Source organism: Corvus cornix, chromosome 22, assembly GCF_000738735.6.
Source record: "Corvus cornix cornix isolate S_Up_H32 chromosome 22, ASM73873v5, whole genome shotgun sequence".
NCBI classification, from domain to species: domain Eukaryota; kingdom Metazoa; phylum Chordata; class Aves; order Passeriformes; family Corvidae; genus Corvus; species Corvus cornix.
Window position 1 is genome coordinate 4,523,975 of NC_046351.1, and position 15,184 is coordinate 4,539,158.

Below are 15,184 nucleotides of genomic sequence, written 5' to 3' on the forward strand. Positions count from 1 at the left end.
GCTGGCACCGCTGCCGCCTCGCTGCTAACGAAATCTGATGAGCCGGACCCGTGACTGTCTCTGTCCTGCCAGCAAGGGCACGCGAGGGCGGCTTCCCTCCCTCCCTCCCTCCCTCCCTCCTCCCTCCCGCCAGCAGGAACTGGGAGCCCCTCCAGTCCCAGCACAGCGTGGGGAATGAGGCCTGTCCCCACCCTCAGCCTGAGCAGGACGAAGCCCCAAGGACCAGCAGTGAAGGTGGCCGTGGGTGCCATCCCTGTTTTGGCAGTGCCAGGAGGACGGGTGTCCCCAGCCTTCCCTCTGCTCTCCCAGGAGCATCTCCTGTCCCACAGTACCTGTCCCGTCTGGGGTGGACCTGACGAAGGTGGGCAGCATCTTCACGGAGGCAGTGGGGTTGGTCTCTGCTCCCAGCCCCTTCTCCATCTCCTTCTCGAAACGCTGGGACACCTCCAGGAGGGTCTCATCGGAGAGCCGCATGTGGTACAGGTACTTGTCGATCTGAAAGGTGGAGATAAAGCCCAAAGGTCAGGTGGAGGGCTGGGGACGTGGGCACAGGCCCCACGACAGGCTCAGGACGGCGTCCAGCCCCTCCCACAGCTGCTGGGGGTGACACGAGGAGCAGGAGCAGGTTCTGACCCATCCCAAAGGGCAGGACATGGCAGCACCAGCACAGGGACAGCACTGCTGGAACAGCTCATCCCAGGCATCACCCACCACTGCCCTGCCCCTCTCTCCAAGGAGCTCACCAAATGCCATCCCACATCCCCTTCCCAGGCTGCTGCCAGCTTGGGAATGCCGAACCACAAGTTGCTCCTGATGCTCCACAGCATCTTCCCACTCAGTCACCTACAGACACCCAAACAGGTTGCTACAGAAGCAGGAATTCAAACTCAGGAGTGAGTCAGGAGGTCGGCAGTGGAGGTTTTCCAGGTGCAAAGCCCTTCCCATTCCACGGCATCAACGCATCTTGACCTTGACCCCCGGGGCCTCTTCCTACACCACGGATGCTCATCAGGAATCCACTGCCCTGTCATTTCTCCACTGCTGAGATCACCTCAAGAACCAAGAGCTACTCAACACCCTCAAGCAAACCACACTGGAGTGACAGAAGTGGGAGCTGGAGTGACACAAGTGGGTGCCATGGCCGGAGAGGGAAGAAATCCACCCCCCATTCCTGGAAATCGTTACACCCTTGAGCTGGGGATATGGAGAAGCCCTTTTATAAATGGCATCAAAGCACCTTGTCTTGCCTGGGAAAGGCATGGAAAAGCTCCTCCCCGAGCCATGCATCAGCACCGCGCGTGTCCGTGCAGCCTGGCCGGAGCAGGCAGCAGGAGAGGCCGACACTGCCCGGTCCAAAATGATGCCCTGTTTCAATTAGCTTCACTTAAAATTAATTAAAGGGCAGCTGCAAGCCCTGAGAAGTCAAGAGGAAAACTCCACCCCGCGCGCTCACCTGTCTGCAGGCACGTAACACCGGGTCACCGGAACCCGGGCTCGGATTGTGCTTTATGGGGCTACGCTGGAGGAAATGGGCATTTTGTGGGTGCCTAATTGCAGCCGCCCCAGCGTGACCTCGCTCACGGATGTGCCATCCGACCCTGGGCTGGACACAACAGCCCTGCTGCGGTTTTGGCTGCCTGTGTCTCAGGCTCAGGATGCTCCAGCGCATCCTTTTTTCCCCACCCTGAGTTCTGCTGGAAATTCGGGAGCTGAGATCCTTTTGGCGAGGTCAGAGGATGGAGGAAAGCCCGGCCCAGCACATTCCAGGAGTGATGCTGCATCCCCTGGGGAGCTGCATCCTCTGGTGTGATGGGTAAAACCTCCTCCCCCTTTCTCCTGGTGCTTTCAGCTTCTGCCCAAAATCAGGAGCTGGAAGACCAGGTAGACACGAGGGAAAGGCCAAGGAGACGGAAACCTGGAGATTTCCTGGTACCAGTTGTTTACCAGCCTCTCCTTATCCAGCCCAGCAGCAGGAAGTCAAACACTCTCCTCCCTCCCCTCCTGTTTGCCTTCACCCGCTGAAAATTCCCTCCTGTGTGCTGACTCTGGTTACTGGCACCAGTAACCAGTTAACTGGTCAAGAGGTGCCTCTGGGGCTGGAGCTCACCTCCGTGCCAGCCCCAGGGTAGGAAACCTCTCCTTGAGCTGCGCCAAGGGTTATCAGTCAACACCATTGACCCAGGACAGAGGGTCCTCACCCCAGAGAAGCCGGGTGCTTTGGGAGCTCAGCTGCTCCTCAGCAGTGAAGACCCCTCACCCAAAAATCCCAGCAAAAGGAAACCATCCCGAGGCTTCACCTCCTTCCCCAGGACAGGCACTGCTTGGCACGTCCCCCATGTCCTCCAGCTCCAGCGTACCAAGAATAACCCTCAGCCCGAGGAACATAGTGACCTCCCTCTAATCTCCAAAGCCCTTTAAAACCTGGATCATCTTCTCCCAACGTAGTTATCACCCCACTTGGCAGCTAAGGCAGGTGAGGGCATGCAGCAGGACATTCCTTCCCCATTGAAACCACCCTGGCTGTGTCTTGTCCCCCCAAGGAAGAGCCACGGCCACTGTCATTCCCAAAGCTTCTCAGCCCTGTGGCCCAGCTCGTTATTCCGAGCACCCCTCAAATTGTTACAAAGATGGGATAAAACAGGGGGAATTCAGCCTGCAGCACTGGGGTCTGAGCATCTTTCAAGACAAAACACCTTCTCAGCTGCTTAATGTTTTTGAAGATCATGGAATAGTTCAGGTCAGATTGCCAATTCCAAACAAATAAAGTCACTAGGTTAGTATCCTGAAGGGGGCAATTGAATTCCTGGAAAGTTTCCAGCCTAAATAATAGTGTTTCCTGGAGGAAATCTAAACAATCTGAAGGGAGAAGGAAGGGATGGAAGCTGGGCAGCGCTGGGCATACCCCAGCCCAGGACATCGTGTTAAAGCTCCGGATCACGGAGTAGCTGTGGGTGTAATGAGCTCAATGCCACGTTTTTGAACCAAACCCCAGCAAATCCCCATCTCCTGGCTCAAGGCTGTCTCCAAGGCTCAGCTCGTTTCCACGCCGGATGCTGGAGAGGTGCCCAGGGTCGCCTGTCCCGGCTGCACGGCCACCGCTGGGAAAGGTCCGCCCGCCCCGCAACTGAGGAAACCTCAACTTGCCCAATTTTTGCTGCTGTGTGACCTGAGCTGAGCAAAGCCGAGCTGAGCTTAAAGCAACCCAAAAAACAGCTTTTGATTTCCAAACTCATGGCTCTGGTGCCAGCACTGCAGCTGGACACTGTTCTACTCCTCAAGACTCCTCTGAAAGAGCCCGGACGCCAAGGGATCAGTGCTGTAGAAATATTAATTAGACTTCAAATAACTGAATTCCAAGTCAATGCCGTTATCCATAGAAAAGAGTTGGGGCTGTTCAGCCTGGACAAGAGAAGGCTCCAGGGAGAGCTCAGAGCCCCTTGCAGGGCCTAAAGGGGCTCCAGGAGAGCTGCAGAGGGACTGGGGGCAAGGCATGGAGGGACAGGACACAGGGAACGGCTTCCCACTGCCAGAGGGCAGGGCTGGATGGGATATTGGGAAGGAATTCCTCCCTGTGAGGGTGGGCAGGCCCTGGCACAGGGTGCCCAGAGCAGCTGTGGCTGCCCCTGGATCCCTGGGAGCATCCCAGGCCAGGTTGGATGGGGCTTGGAGCAACCTGGGACAGTGGAAGGTGTCCCTGCCCATGGCAGGGGTGGCACTGGATGGGCTTTAAGGTCCCTTCCAACCCAAACCATTCCAGGGTTCTAAGAGTTCCTTGGCTCATACGCTGCCCCTGCAGGGACCCTGGGGACCCTCTCCCCATCTCCCCATCACTCAGGGACACGGGCCAGGGCTGCTGTGGCTGCTGGAAGCTGCAGCGCGACGGCGCTTCCGGCACTGCGCCAGCGCTTCCTGCCCAGCGGGAAAGGGAAGGGCCCGGGGAGCTTTGTTCCTGTGCAATAAGGTCCCAGATACATCTTTCCCATTAATGACCCCAGGTTCTGAGAAAGGGAAGTCGTTTGCCTTTTGTTTTCGTTTTACTCTGAATCCTTTTCCAGAGCCACGTGGCTGCCAGGACCTGGCGCGGGAGCACGTGTTTGCAATCCCCCAGCATCCTCCCGCTGTACTTTTCAGCTGGATGTGACTAATTCCAGCAGCTTTTTGAGCAAAAGCAGAACACTGGCAGAGGGTGGCTGCTTTCTGGGCTAGATTCTTTACCTTTTTGGCAAAAAAGCCAAACATTTGCTGTGTGTGAGATGACAGAGGAATGTTCCCATCTGGGGAAGGCTGGAACACCCCAAACCCACAGCACGCACTGTCACCCCTGGCTCCAGCGACATTTTTGCTGGGAATTACATTGTCTTTAAATTACTTCCCTCCCTACCCCAGTTTTTAACTTCAAGCACACTGTCCCTGAAGTTTTAGGGAATGCTGACTCTCTCCCCGCTTCTCTGGGAGGGGGATGCTGTGCAAGCATCAGCTGTGCTCCCACCCCACCCGAATCTGTGGTGGGACGTGACGAATTCGGGGAAAGCGAGGCAGAGGGAGCAGCAGAGGCTGCAGGGTGAAGGCCTCCAGCACTGGGAAGGTTTTATTCCCTGTTCCATGTCCTCGGTCCCTGCGCTCCCCATGCCTGTCCCTGTTTCCCACCCCAGGTGACTCAGCGCAGGGAACCGGCTCGTCCCCTTCCCCGACCTCCCGTGGGTGACACAGGGGTGATGCTGGGCTGCACCCACCCTCCCCAGCCCTGGCCCTGGTGGCACCCACGTCCTTCAGCTCCTCCACGCCGAATCCAAGCCCACGTGCCCTCCCCGCCATGGCCAAGCCTCGGATGACACACGCCCGGAGTCATCCCGAACCCGGGTGAGTCAGATGTTTCCTGCTCTGCCGGTTCCTCCCCATCCTCACCCCCAGGACAGCAGCTGGATCCACGCTGGAGGTGGAGCTGGGCACCCACGGTGAGGAAGTGACACCACGGAGCACCCACCGACCCATCCTCAGGTGACCCTGCTGCCCCCCAGCCCCACAAAAACCCAGCTCAACCAGGGAAGTGCTCTGCCTCCCAGTTCTGGAACTGGAGACATCCAACTGCTCCTGTCTCCCACCGGCCCTCGAGGCACCACCCTGCCACTCGTCCTCCTTCTCCCCCATGTTGAACCCAGAAGGTCTTCGGGGCAGAGATGCCACTTGGATGTTGGATGGCAAAGCCTCACTGGCCCCAAGAATCCCCCCCGGATGGTGGGAGCATCCCACTGCGGAGGGGAAACTGAGGCTGGGTAGCTCTGATGAGGTGGAGAGGTGCGAGGGGACACAGGACAGTTTCCCAAAGGTGGGAAAAGCTGTCCCGACATTGACCTTGGCTTCTGCCGTTGACCTCGGCAGCCTCAAGGGAAGCTGTTAAGTTGGTTTTCCAGGAATTTGCCACAGGTGCCCCTCCCATATCCAGAGAGCCAGCCAGGGAGGAATCAGCCGGGTAAAACTAATCCCTTGGCAAAGGAAAAATAAAAAAAAAAACCAAACCCGAGGACAACCTGCCCCTGCTTGGGAACGGCCACAAATGCAGGAAAACCAATTCCATCCCCAGATTTTCCCTTTTGAAGGGGGATGGGGAAGAAGAGACGCTCAGCTCCCACTCCCATGGCATGACGAGGCTGAGGGAGCAGGAAGCCCAGTGTGAGCCGGCACATCCCAAGGGAACGCAGGTCAGCGGCGGCAGACTTTCAAGCTGGGATCTCAAAGGACGCTGCTGAGGTTAATTAAAGTTTGCACAATCCCTTGGGGGTTAGATAAGTCTGGACAACCCACTTTCCAAGCAGGAAAAGGGCAGGAGCTGGGGATGAAGGTAATGTGCCCCCAGATGAGTGGCAGAGCAGGTAAAGCTGCTCCATGGCAAGAATGGGAAGAAAAATCCAATTTTTGAGGCTATTTTCAAGGCTTTGAGGTGGACACAAACCACAGCTATTGGAAAAGGCACTTTTTAACCCCAGCTGAGCTCCTTTTCTCCCTGATCCAAAGGGAAAACAAAAAAACCAACCCCAACCCAACTACCAGGCTACCACCTGCAATCTTTTTCCCCCAGATTTTGTCTCAAGTAGGGGGTTTGATAGAAAGACCCAACCAAATAAATCGCAGCTTTCCAAGAATTTCACCGCCTCCATCAACCCATGCTTTTCCCTTTGCATGGAGAGATTTATAAACCAGGAATAATTTTGACACCCAGGGTGGAAGCAGCCAGGTCGGACAGCTGGCTTCTCCCCCCTCTCCCCTTCCCTGAGCCGAGCTGAGCTCCGTGCTCTCTCCCAGCTTTGCCTCACTGGGAGGATTCACAGGAATGTGTTTAAAAATATCCCAGAGAAATCCAGTTGTGGAGGCGGCCGGGAGGGCAGTGCCATCTCCCACAGCATCCCGAGCTCCGGCCGGCAGCTCCTGGATATTTTTTTTTCTCCCTCACATCTCAACAACTTTTTTAATTTGGGTTTTGGAGCCGGGAGGGAAACGAAGCCGGTTCCTGAGGCTTCGCACACCCTTCTCCCAGTGGGTAAGGAAGGCGAATTCCTTCATCCAAGCTTTCCCTCTCCATTATTCCCGGCTCCCGATAAGGAAGGCGTGAGCAGCCCGGAGCCCGGAGCCGGGCTGTGCCGCTGGCCTATTTCTGCTCGGGTTACACAACCCCTTCCCGTGGATTTGGCTGTTGCACAACCCCGGGGCCACTGGCGAGCGGAGGGAGAAGCCGAGCCCGTATTTCCTTACGGATCGCTTTGCGTTGGGAAGTTTTCCCTGCACTTTGTTGGGTTGGGGTTGGTTTTTTGTTGTTGTCGCTTTTTTTTTTTTCATGTTCTCCCTCGATTTCCTTCCTATTTAACACCGGCGAAGGGCCAACGTGGCAGGTTTCACTTCCCCGGTGTCATCTCCAGGGTTAGCCCAGGTCTCTCCAAGCATTTCCCTCATTTTTTATGGCGATATTTGCAAATCCCGACCACCTCACACTCAGATCAGCAAATCCGGACCAGTTCCCAGTGTCAGGGATCACAGATGAGATCCTCTGCCCCGTTCCCACATGCCAGCAGAGCACTGCAGGAAGAGCCTGAGCCTCCGCACTCTCTCCCATCCAGCATGTTTTCTCCAGGAATAGTTTATTAAGCCCAGCCTAAGCGCTGTCCCGGCCAGACAAAGGCCGGCTGCTCCCCCAGCCATGGGAGAGCAGAACACTCGAGCTTTCCCGGTGCCTGAACTCAGGAACGAGGGGTGACCAACACTCCACGCATCCCAACGGGACGCTGCTGCTTGGGGCTGCAGTCTGGGAACAGGCTCGGGGAGCTCAGGACCCCGAAATTAGGGATTCAGACCCCCAAAATGAAGGGAACGGAAGACAGGAAGGTGTTTTCCATCGCTGTCAGTGCAGGGATGGGGGGACACGCGCGGTTTGGGGTGGGGGGGCACAGCGTGGGGAACAGGACCCGAGCTGCAAGCGGCACCTCCTGGCCCGCGCCCCGGGCTGACCCCGCTCCCCGCGGGGGCTTCGGCTCCGTGCTCTGGGAGGGGGGGGAGCGGAGGAAGCGGCTCCCGGGGATGCTCCGCGCCCGCGGATGCTCCGCGCCGGCGGGAAGCGGCGACACGTGCTGCGCGGGGCGGCCGCGGGGTCCCGGCTCCGGCGGGGGAGAGGCACGGAGATTCCCCCCCTTCCTCCTCCTCCTCCTCCTCCTTCTCCTCCTCCTCCTCCCCCTCCGCCCGCCCGGCCACGCGGGGTCCCGCAGCCGCGGCACGTACCGCACGCGGCCCCGGCCTCCGCCCGCCGGCCCGGCCCGCTGCGCCCCGGTTCCCCTCCGCCCCCGGCTTATTCCACCTCCTGCTCCCTTTTAGAAAGTTTTTTTTTTCTTTTTTTCCCCTTTTTCTTCTTTTTTCCCATTTGCTTTTTTTCCCACTTTCTCCCCTCCTTTTTGCTCTTTTTACTGCTTTCCTCTCCTTTTTGCCTTTTCTGCTTTTTTCTTTTTTCCTCCTTCCTTTTACATCCTCTTTTTTGAACTTTTTTCCCCTCTCTTTTTTTCCTTCATTCTTCTTCCTTTCCCTCCCTTATTTCCCTTTTCCCTTTCCATCCCTTTTCTTTTTCTTTTTCTCTTTTCCCTCCTCACTCTCCCCTTCTCCTTTTCCTTCCGTTTTGCTTTTTTTTGTTTTTACTTTTAACCATCCTTTTTTTTCCCCTCCCTTTTTTCTCTTTTTCTTCTCCCCTTTTCCCTCCTTCCTCCCTATCTTTTTTCCCCCCCCTTCGCCTTTTTCTTTCCCTTTTCCTCCTCACTTTTCCCTTTCCACCTTTCCCCCTCCCTCTCCATTTTCTTCCTTCCCCCTCCCCACTTTCACCCCCGCGGCCCCTCTGCCCCGCGCCCCCCTCACCTTCTGCGCCTGGTCATGGTTGAGCTCGGTGAAGAAGTAAGCGAGGAGGTGCGATGCGATCATGGCGGGTGCGGAGCGGAGCGCTCGGGTCGGTGCGGAGCGGAGCGGAGCGGCCCCGGCAGCGCCGCGCGCTCCCCGCGCCAATCGGGCTCATTGAGGAGGTTCCCCCGGCCGCGGTGACGTGGCCGCGCCGCCGCTCCCCATTGGCTGAGCCGCGAGGGTGTGTGCGCGGCGCGCGCGGGAGGGGCGGGGCCGCCCGCGGGGGGGAACGGGGGGGCAGTGGGGGGGCAATGGGGGGGTAATGGGGGGGTAATGGGGGGGCAGTGGGGGAGCAATGGGGGGTCATTGGGAGGGGTATTGGGGGGTATTGGGGGGGTATTGGGGGGGCACTGGGGGTGCAATGGGGGGGCACCGGGGGGGTACTGGGGGAGCATTGGGGGGGCACCGGGGGGGTATTGGGGGAGCATTGGGGAGGCACCGAGGGGGTACTGGGGGGGCACCGGGGAGGAATTGGGGGACACTGGGGGTGCACTGGAGGGGCAGGTGGGGGGCACCGGGGGGGCAGTGGGGGGGCATTGGTGGGGCACTGGAGGGGCAGTGGGGGACACACTGGAGTTGCACTGGGCGGACACTGGGGGTGCACTGGAGGGGCAGTGGGGAGGACACTGGGGTTGATTTGGGAGGACACGGGGGGTGCACTGGGGGGACACTGGGGGTGCACTGGAGGGGCAGTGGGGGGGACACTGGGGTTGATTTGGGAGGGAAACTGGGGGTTCACTGAGGGCAGTGGGGAGGGCAGTGGGAGGGCACTTGAGGGGTTATTGCGGGCGTTGGGGGTGCACTGGAGAGGTGAATTGGGGTGGGTACTGAGGGGGCTGGGAATGCACTGGGAATGCACTGGGAAGGGCTGAAAGTGCACTGGGAGGGCACTTGGCGTGCCTTGGGGGGCTGGGGGTGCAGTGGAGGGGTGAATTGGGGGGCACTGGGGGAGCCCTGGGGGTGCATTGGGGCGGGCACGGGGGCCCGGGGGTGCTCTGGGAGGGTGTATTGGGGTGCACTGGAAGGATTGGGGGATACTGGGAGGGCTGGGGGTTGCACTGGGGGGGGCACTGAGGGTGCAGTTGGGGGGTGCACTGGGAACAGTGGGGGGCTGGGTTATACCAGGGGTTCTGGGCATGCAGTGGGGGTTACTGGGAGGGTCTATCGGGGGTGCACCGGGGGGCCGTGAGTGCACCGAGCAGGGGTGAATTGCGGGGTGCTGGGCGGGTGTATTGGGGGTGCACTGAGGAGGGCTGGGGGTGCAGCGAGGGTGCACTGGAGTGGTGAACTGGGGATGCACTGAAGGGGCTGGGGGTGCGTGGGGGGTTGCACTGGGGTATACTGGGGTTGCACCGGGGGTGCTTTTGGGGGGTTGGGGTTGGACCGGAGGGTGAATTAGGCTGTATTGGACCTGTACGGGGGTCATGCATTGGGGAGGTGCACAGCGGGTGCACTGGGGGGCTGCGGGTGCCCTGGGGGTGCCATTGGAGGTGCATGGGGGGGATACTGGAGGTTGGGGGTGCACTGGGGGGGGTCCATTGGAGGTCCATTGGGGTGCAGTGAGGGTGACCAGTGGGGGTCTACTGGGGGGTTGTATTTGGGGTGCTCTGGGGGTGCATCACGCGTGTGCCGCAGCCCGTGTCCGTGCCCGCAGCCCGTGTCCGTGCCCGCAGCCCGTGCCCGTGCCCGCAGCCGCCGCTCCCGCCCCGGTGTGCCCGGTGCTGTCACATGCGTGTGAACGTGCGCGGCCCTGTGCACCCGTCAGGTCGCATCCATCACCCCGCGGCCCGTGGCGCTCTCTCCGACGCCCGCGTGTCCCGCTCCCCGTGCGCAGCCACGGACGGCGGGGGATGCCCGCTGCGCCCCGAAAACCTTGGGAAGCATCGTTTGGAAGCATCACCGGGGCTGGGATCTGCCTCCCACCACCCCGCCTTCCACCTCGCCTCCATCCCAGCTCCATCCCGGCTCCATCCCCGAGTCCGAGGGCCACAGCCGGGCGTTGGTGGCCCAGAGCCCTACGAGGGCCGCGGCACGTCCTGGCCCTCCGGAGCGGCTCCCGCTCCCCGCTCCCAGCAGAGCCGGTCCCAGCAGCCCTGGGGCAGGAGTTACCCAACCCGTCTGCCCGCTCCCGCCGCTTTCCCAACCAGTTCGGAGCGGCTCCGGCTCTTCTTGCCTTCAGCCTCTCAAGAGTCCTTTCTACGCGGCCATTTACATCATTTTGGTGTTTTTGCTCAAGGAATTGTAACTCCGTTTCAAAGGAAAGAGGGGGAGAAGCAACCAAAGCCAGAGCCGAGCCAATCCTGCTACCAGACACCTTTTCCTGGAGGATCCAGTCCCGCTGGACCCACCATGAATCTGTCAGGCATTCCAGTTAAATCCCCAGATCATGACCTGATGCATTTTAGGATTTGGACTCAATGATCCTTGTGGATCTCTTCCAACTCAGGATATCCCATTAATCTCTGTCACTGCCCCTGCATTTCAATTCACCCTCTGATCCAGCTTTTTTTTTTTTTTTACCCTAAAAAGCCAAATTCTCCATGGTTAAGTTGAAATTAAAGCAGCGTTTGAGCCTAAAAATAGCTGGACACATCTGTCTGCCTTCCCCATCTGCCGCCGGCCTGGCTGGATGAAGGAAGCGACTGTCTGCGCAAAATGAGGGACCTGTCTCATCCTTCTGTCCCAAAAAATCAGTTTATTCAGGGAAAATATTCCCCAAGACTCCATTGATTTGCCAGATAACACCCTAGTCGGGAAAAGATAGGAGGAGCTGGGCTCTGCTCAACCAGTTCCTCTAAATAAAGTAATTTTTTTAATTTGAGGTTTTTCAGTTGATTTTGGAATTCCTTTCATGGAATAAAGCTCCCAATGGAAATCTTTTCAAGGCATCCCAGCTGCTTCCAAACACTACATGGGCTTGTAATAATCTATCGGCATTTAATGCCGCGTTCCTTAGGAAAAGGAAGCGGCTGATTGCAGGGACTGGAGCTACAACCAGCTCTAATTTCTCTAATGTGATTCCTTAAGGATGGGTGATGCAGTAATAACAACGTCGGAGCGTGAGGAAGAGCCATGCCCAGCGGCCGGAGCAGGGACGGAGCATCCTGGAACCCTGGGACCAGCCTGACCCACAGCACAGAGCAAAGCCCCCCCTGGAGCACTGCTGCTCCTGGGGACCCCCAGGAGACCGTTTGGAACTCACTGAGGGCCATGTCCCATTTTTATGCCAGGGAAACTGAGGCACGGGTGGGGATAGAGGAATTGGGAACCAGACCATCCAAGCACGGAGCAGCTGGGATGATCCCGGAGCTGGAGCTGCTCCAGGAGAGGCATGAACTCATCTGGGATCACCTGCCCCGTGATTCATCACTCCAGCGCTGCTCCACATAGTTTCCAACGAGGTTTCATTGGACAAGGACACGGACACACACGAACCCATCGGCACCAGGATGACACCGGTGACCAGTTATTGACTTTGCCCTGTCACCCAAAGCACCGGAAACCTTGGACTTGGCTGGACCCAGCCCTCGCACGGGGCCGGGAATAGAAAACCGGTCGGAGAACTTTTCTTTCTTCAGCAGCCGCAGGATGAGCGCGTGACCTTGGGCTGAGCTGGGTGAAACAGCCTTTCCCTGGCTCTGTGGTGAGGGAGGGGGCTCGCCCATCCCAAACTGCTCCATGAAGGGCGAGGGAGGGGAGGACTGTGCCCTGCCCGCGCTGGGGGTGGTGGGAATCCATCCATCCATCTGTCCGTCCATCCCACTGCTGCTCCTCTGCAGATCTCATAATGCCGGAGCCATTTCCAGCCCATCCCAAACCCCAGCTGCACCCCAACATCACCTCCCACAGCCACCCCTCCCCAAAACAGGCAGAGGGATTCCCCGGGGGTCGGGCTGGGTGTCCCTGGGCTGGGCTGCCCCAGCTCCCACAGCCTGGCTTCCCACCCCGCTCGCCGGGCTAATCTCCACAGAACGGACGGAAAAGGGGAGATTAAATTAGATTAGCTGGAGCCGCCTAATTTTAGCGTCCTCACGTGTCACTGACACACTGCTCCAGCTCTTCCCTCACTCCCCCAACCCTGCGTGACCCTCAAAGCCACCAAGGCCACCAGTCAGGACAGGAGGGATCCAAAGGGGGTTTGGGTGGCTAGCGGCACCCAGACACAGGTGTGAGTGGGTGGGCATGGGGGTCACTAGACCTGTGCCAGGAGGGGACTGGGCCACCTTCTACTGGAGATGGCCATCCTTGACTGGTGACAGCCATCCTGGAGTGGTGCTGGCCACCCTTCATTAGTGATGGTCACTTTCTATCGGTGACAGCCATCCGCCTCCAGTGATGGTCACTGTTCCTTGCTTGTGGCCACCGTCCCTCCGTGGTGGCCACTCTCCACTGGTGATGGTGACCCTCAACCTAGGGATCATCTCCATCCCCAAGCAGCCCCCTCTGCCCAGGGGGAATCTGTAGTGGGACACTCCACACCGGTACATCCTGTTTTCCCCCTCCACTCCCAGCTCCTGCCCTGCATGTCCTATTGCCACCTCCCGAATCACTGCACCATGAAGATGACATTGGCCTGCCCAGACCTCCCTCAGGGCAGTGCCAGCTCATCCAGCTGTAGAGGAGCCTGCCAGATCCATCAAACATCTCCTGATCCATTGGTTGCTCCACGGGATCAGCCCCGTGACACCACAGGGAGAGGAGATATCTGGCCCCTTCCATTCCCAGGAGCTACACTGTCCCCAACATCCCAGGAAGGTCCCCAACATCCCAGGAAGGTCCCAAAAGTCCCAGTCCAGTACCCAAAGCCTGGATGCTGGAGCTGGCAGGAGCTGTGGCAGGAAGGAAGGTGTCCCCAAAAGCCAGCATGGCCAAATGCAGGGAGAGCTGAGGACCGTCCTACATCCCAGAGAGGCTGTGCCAGGTGCCACAAAACCTGGCACAGGTCCGAGGTCAAAAGTCCTGGTCAGGACACAGGACCCTGAGTCACTCTGCCCTGGGATGAGCAACTCCCGCGTGTGGCACTTTCCCAATCACAGCGGAAAGGGGAGGTTTCTCCTGGGGCACTTTCCGTGGGCACCGCCACGTCCCACAGCGTGGGACACACCACATCCCTGATGCCACCAAACTGGAGCAGGGACACGAGCAGGACTGGGCAGGGAATGCTCAGTGCCAGGGGGTTTTCCCTTGCCTCTGCCATGGGACCCTCATCCTTTCTCCCAGCGCTGTGGGTGTGAGCAAGCCAGATCCCAGGGGTCTCATCTGGGAGTGGGATAACCACCCTGATGGTCCCATGCCACAGCCACACCCAGCTTGCACCGACCCCATGAAATCCTTCCCACCCGATCGGAGGAAATCGCCCAAAACTTGGATTCGAGGAAGATGCGGGTGCACAGCTGTGACAGAATCCCACCCTTCAGTCCCGTGGTGTCCTGGCAGGGACCAGTGTCCACACCAGCGTGGCAAAGCCACGTGCAGATGGCTGTGCCTGCCAGCCCATCCTCAGGGTCTGGGTGAGGCACAGGGATGAGCTGGCAAGGGAGAGAGGGGCTGGGAACCCACCTCCTGCCCCTCCAAAATCCCAGCCAAAAGCCATGGCACTGCTGGTGGGCAGAGAAGGATTGAAACCCCCCAGGTCCCCCAAGTCTAGAATGATTCCTAAGTCCAGCCCAGTGTCTCTCTGGGACACAGGAGCAGAGCTGGTCTCTCCTGGGATCCTCACTCACCATAGGCAGCATCTCCCTCGCTTCCTGACAGAATGATCATGGCTCAAAGACCCCAGCCACATGTATTTCCACCAATTCACTCTGACAGGCAGAAAATCGCCCCAAATATTTCATCCCACCTTGCTCTGACATCACCCCACCTGGTCAAGGCCAGAGATTTGAGACACAACTCCCCTCCACCCTGCCATCACTTATTCCCCAGCACCCATCCCGTGATCCCTTGACACCCACAGTTGCTCCCCTTTCACCCCTTTGTGCCGCATCCATTGCAGATCCTCATCCAAGTACAAGGAGCAAAAACTCCCCCACAATCCTGAATTCCAGGGCGAAAATCCCCTCACCTGGGCGAAGCTTTCACTGTCCATCCCGTTCTCCGTGTGCATGGACATCATCCTTGGAGCATCCACCATGGTTTACTGAGACTGAGACTGAGACTGAGACTGAGACTGAGACCTCGGCACGCCGAGCTGGGGCTGGGAGGGCTTTATCATCTCTGATCCCTGCGGAGGAAGGCCCTGCGTGCCAGCGCCGAGGTCATTGGCTGGGCACCGCGCGGATGAAGACGGGATTTTAGCAGCAGTGGTGTAATCCCGGAGCCTTGGGATGAGAATGACGGAGCTGTCTGGGATGAGATGCTCTGTGGAGGGTCAGGGCTCCTCCTGCCCCACGCTGACACCCCCACAGAGGTGCACCCCGTTCCGCACCCCTTGGCACGGCAATAAGGAGCAGCCAGATCATGGATCAGCCCCGCATTGCTCTGTCCCTGTGGGGGTGACCTCGCTTGCCCCCAGCCCAAATTTCAGTGCAGAGAGTTTTACTGAGGAATCCTCTCTCCTATTTCGCAGAGAGGGAAAATAAAATGGAAAAATCCCCTGCTGAGGAAGGATGGATGTGTTTGGAGGGGCTGGGAGCCCTGAGGCAGAACGAGTCCGTGCGGCCCCAAGCCTGCTGGAGACCCATCATGCGTGTGCAAATGTGAGTTGCGTGTGAGGGCACACGTGGGACAGGGACACGTGGCCTCCCACATGGATCTGACC

General features: G+C 58.7%; 1 protein-coding gene across 3 annotated transcripts in view; it reads right to left on the reverse strand.

Moving 5' to 3' along the window:
- The window catches only part of LOC104683168 (hexokinase-2), a 31,641-nt gene extending 16,579 nt beyond the window's left edge, over positions 1–15,062 (reverse strand). For 2 of the 3 annotated variants that reach the window (XM_039564185.1, XM_039564184.1), the window contains exons 1-2: positions 8,386–8,531; positions 333–495 (exon numbers count right to left, since the gene is read on the reverse strand). In XM_039564185.1, coding sequence (XP_039420119.1) covers positions 333–495; positions 8,386–8,448 — 226 coding nt within the window. In that variant the 5' untranslated portion in view covers positions 8,449–8,531. Of the gene's footprint in view, positions 1–332; positions 496–8,385; positions 8,532–14,488 lie in introns of those variants that run through there. The other variant, XM_039564183.1, reaches the window with a different exon arrangement.
- Between the last annotated feature and the right edge of the window lie 122 nt (positions 15,063–15,184).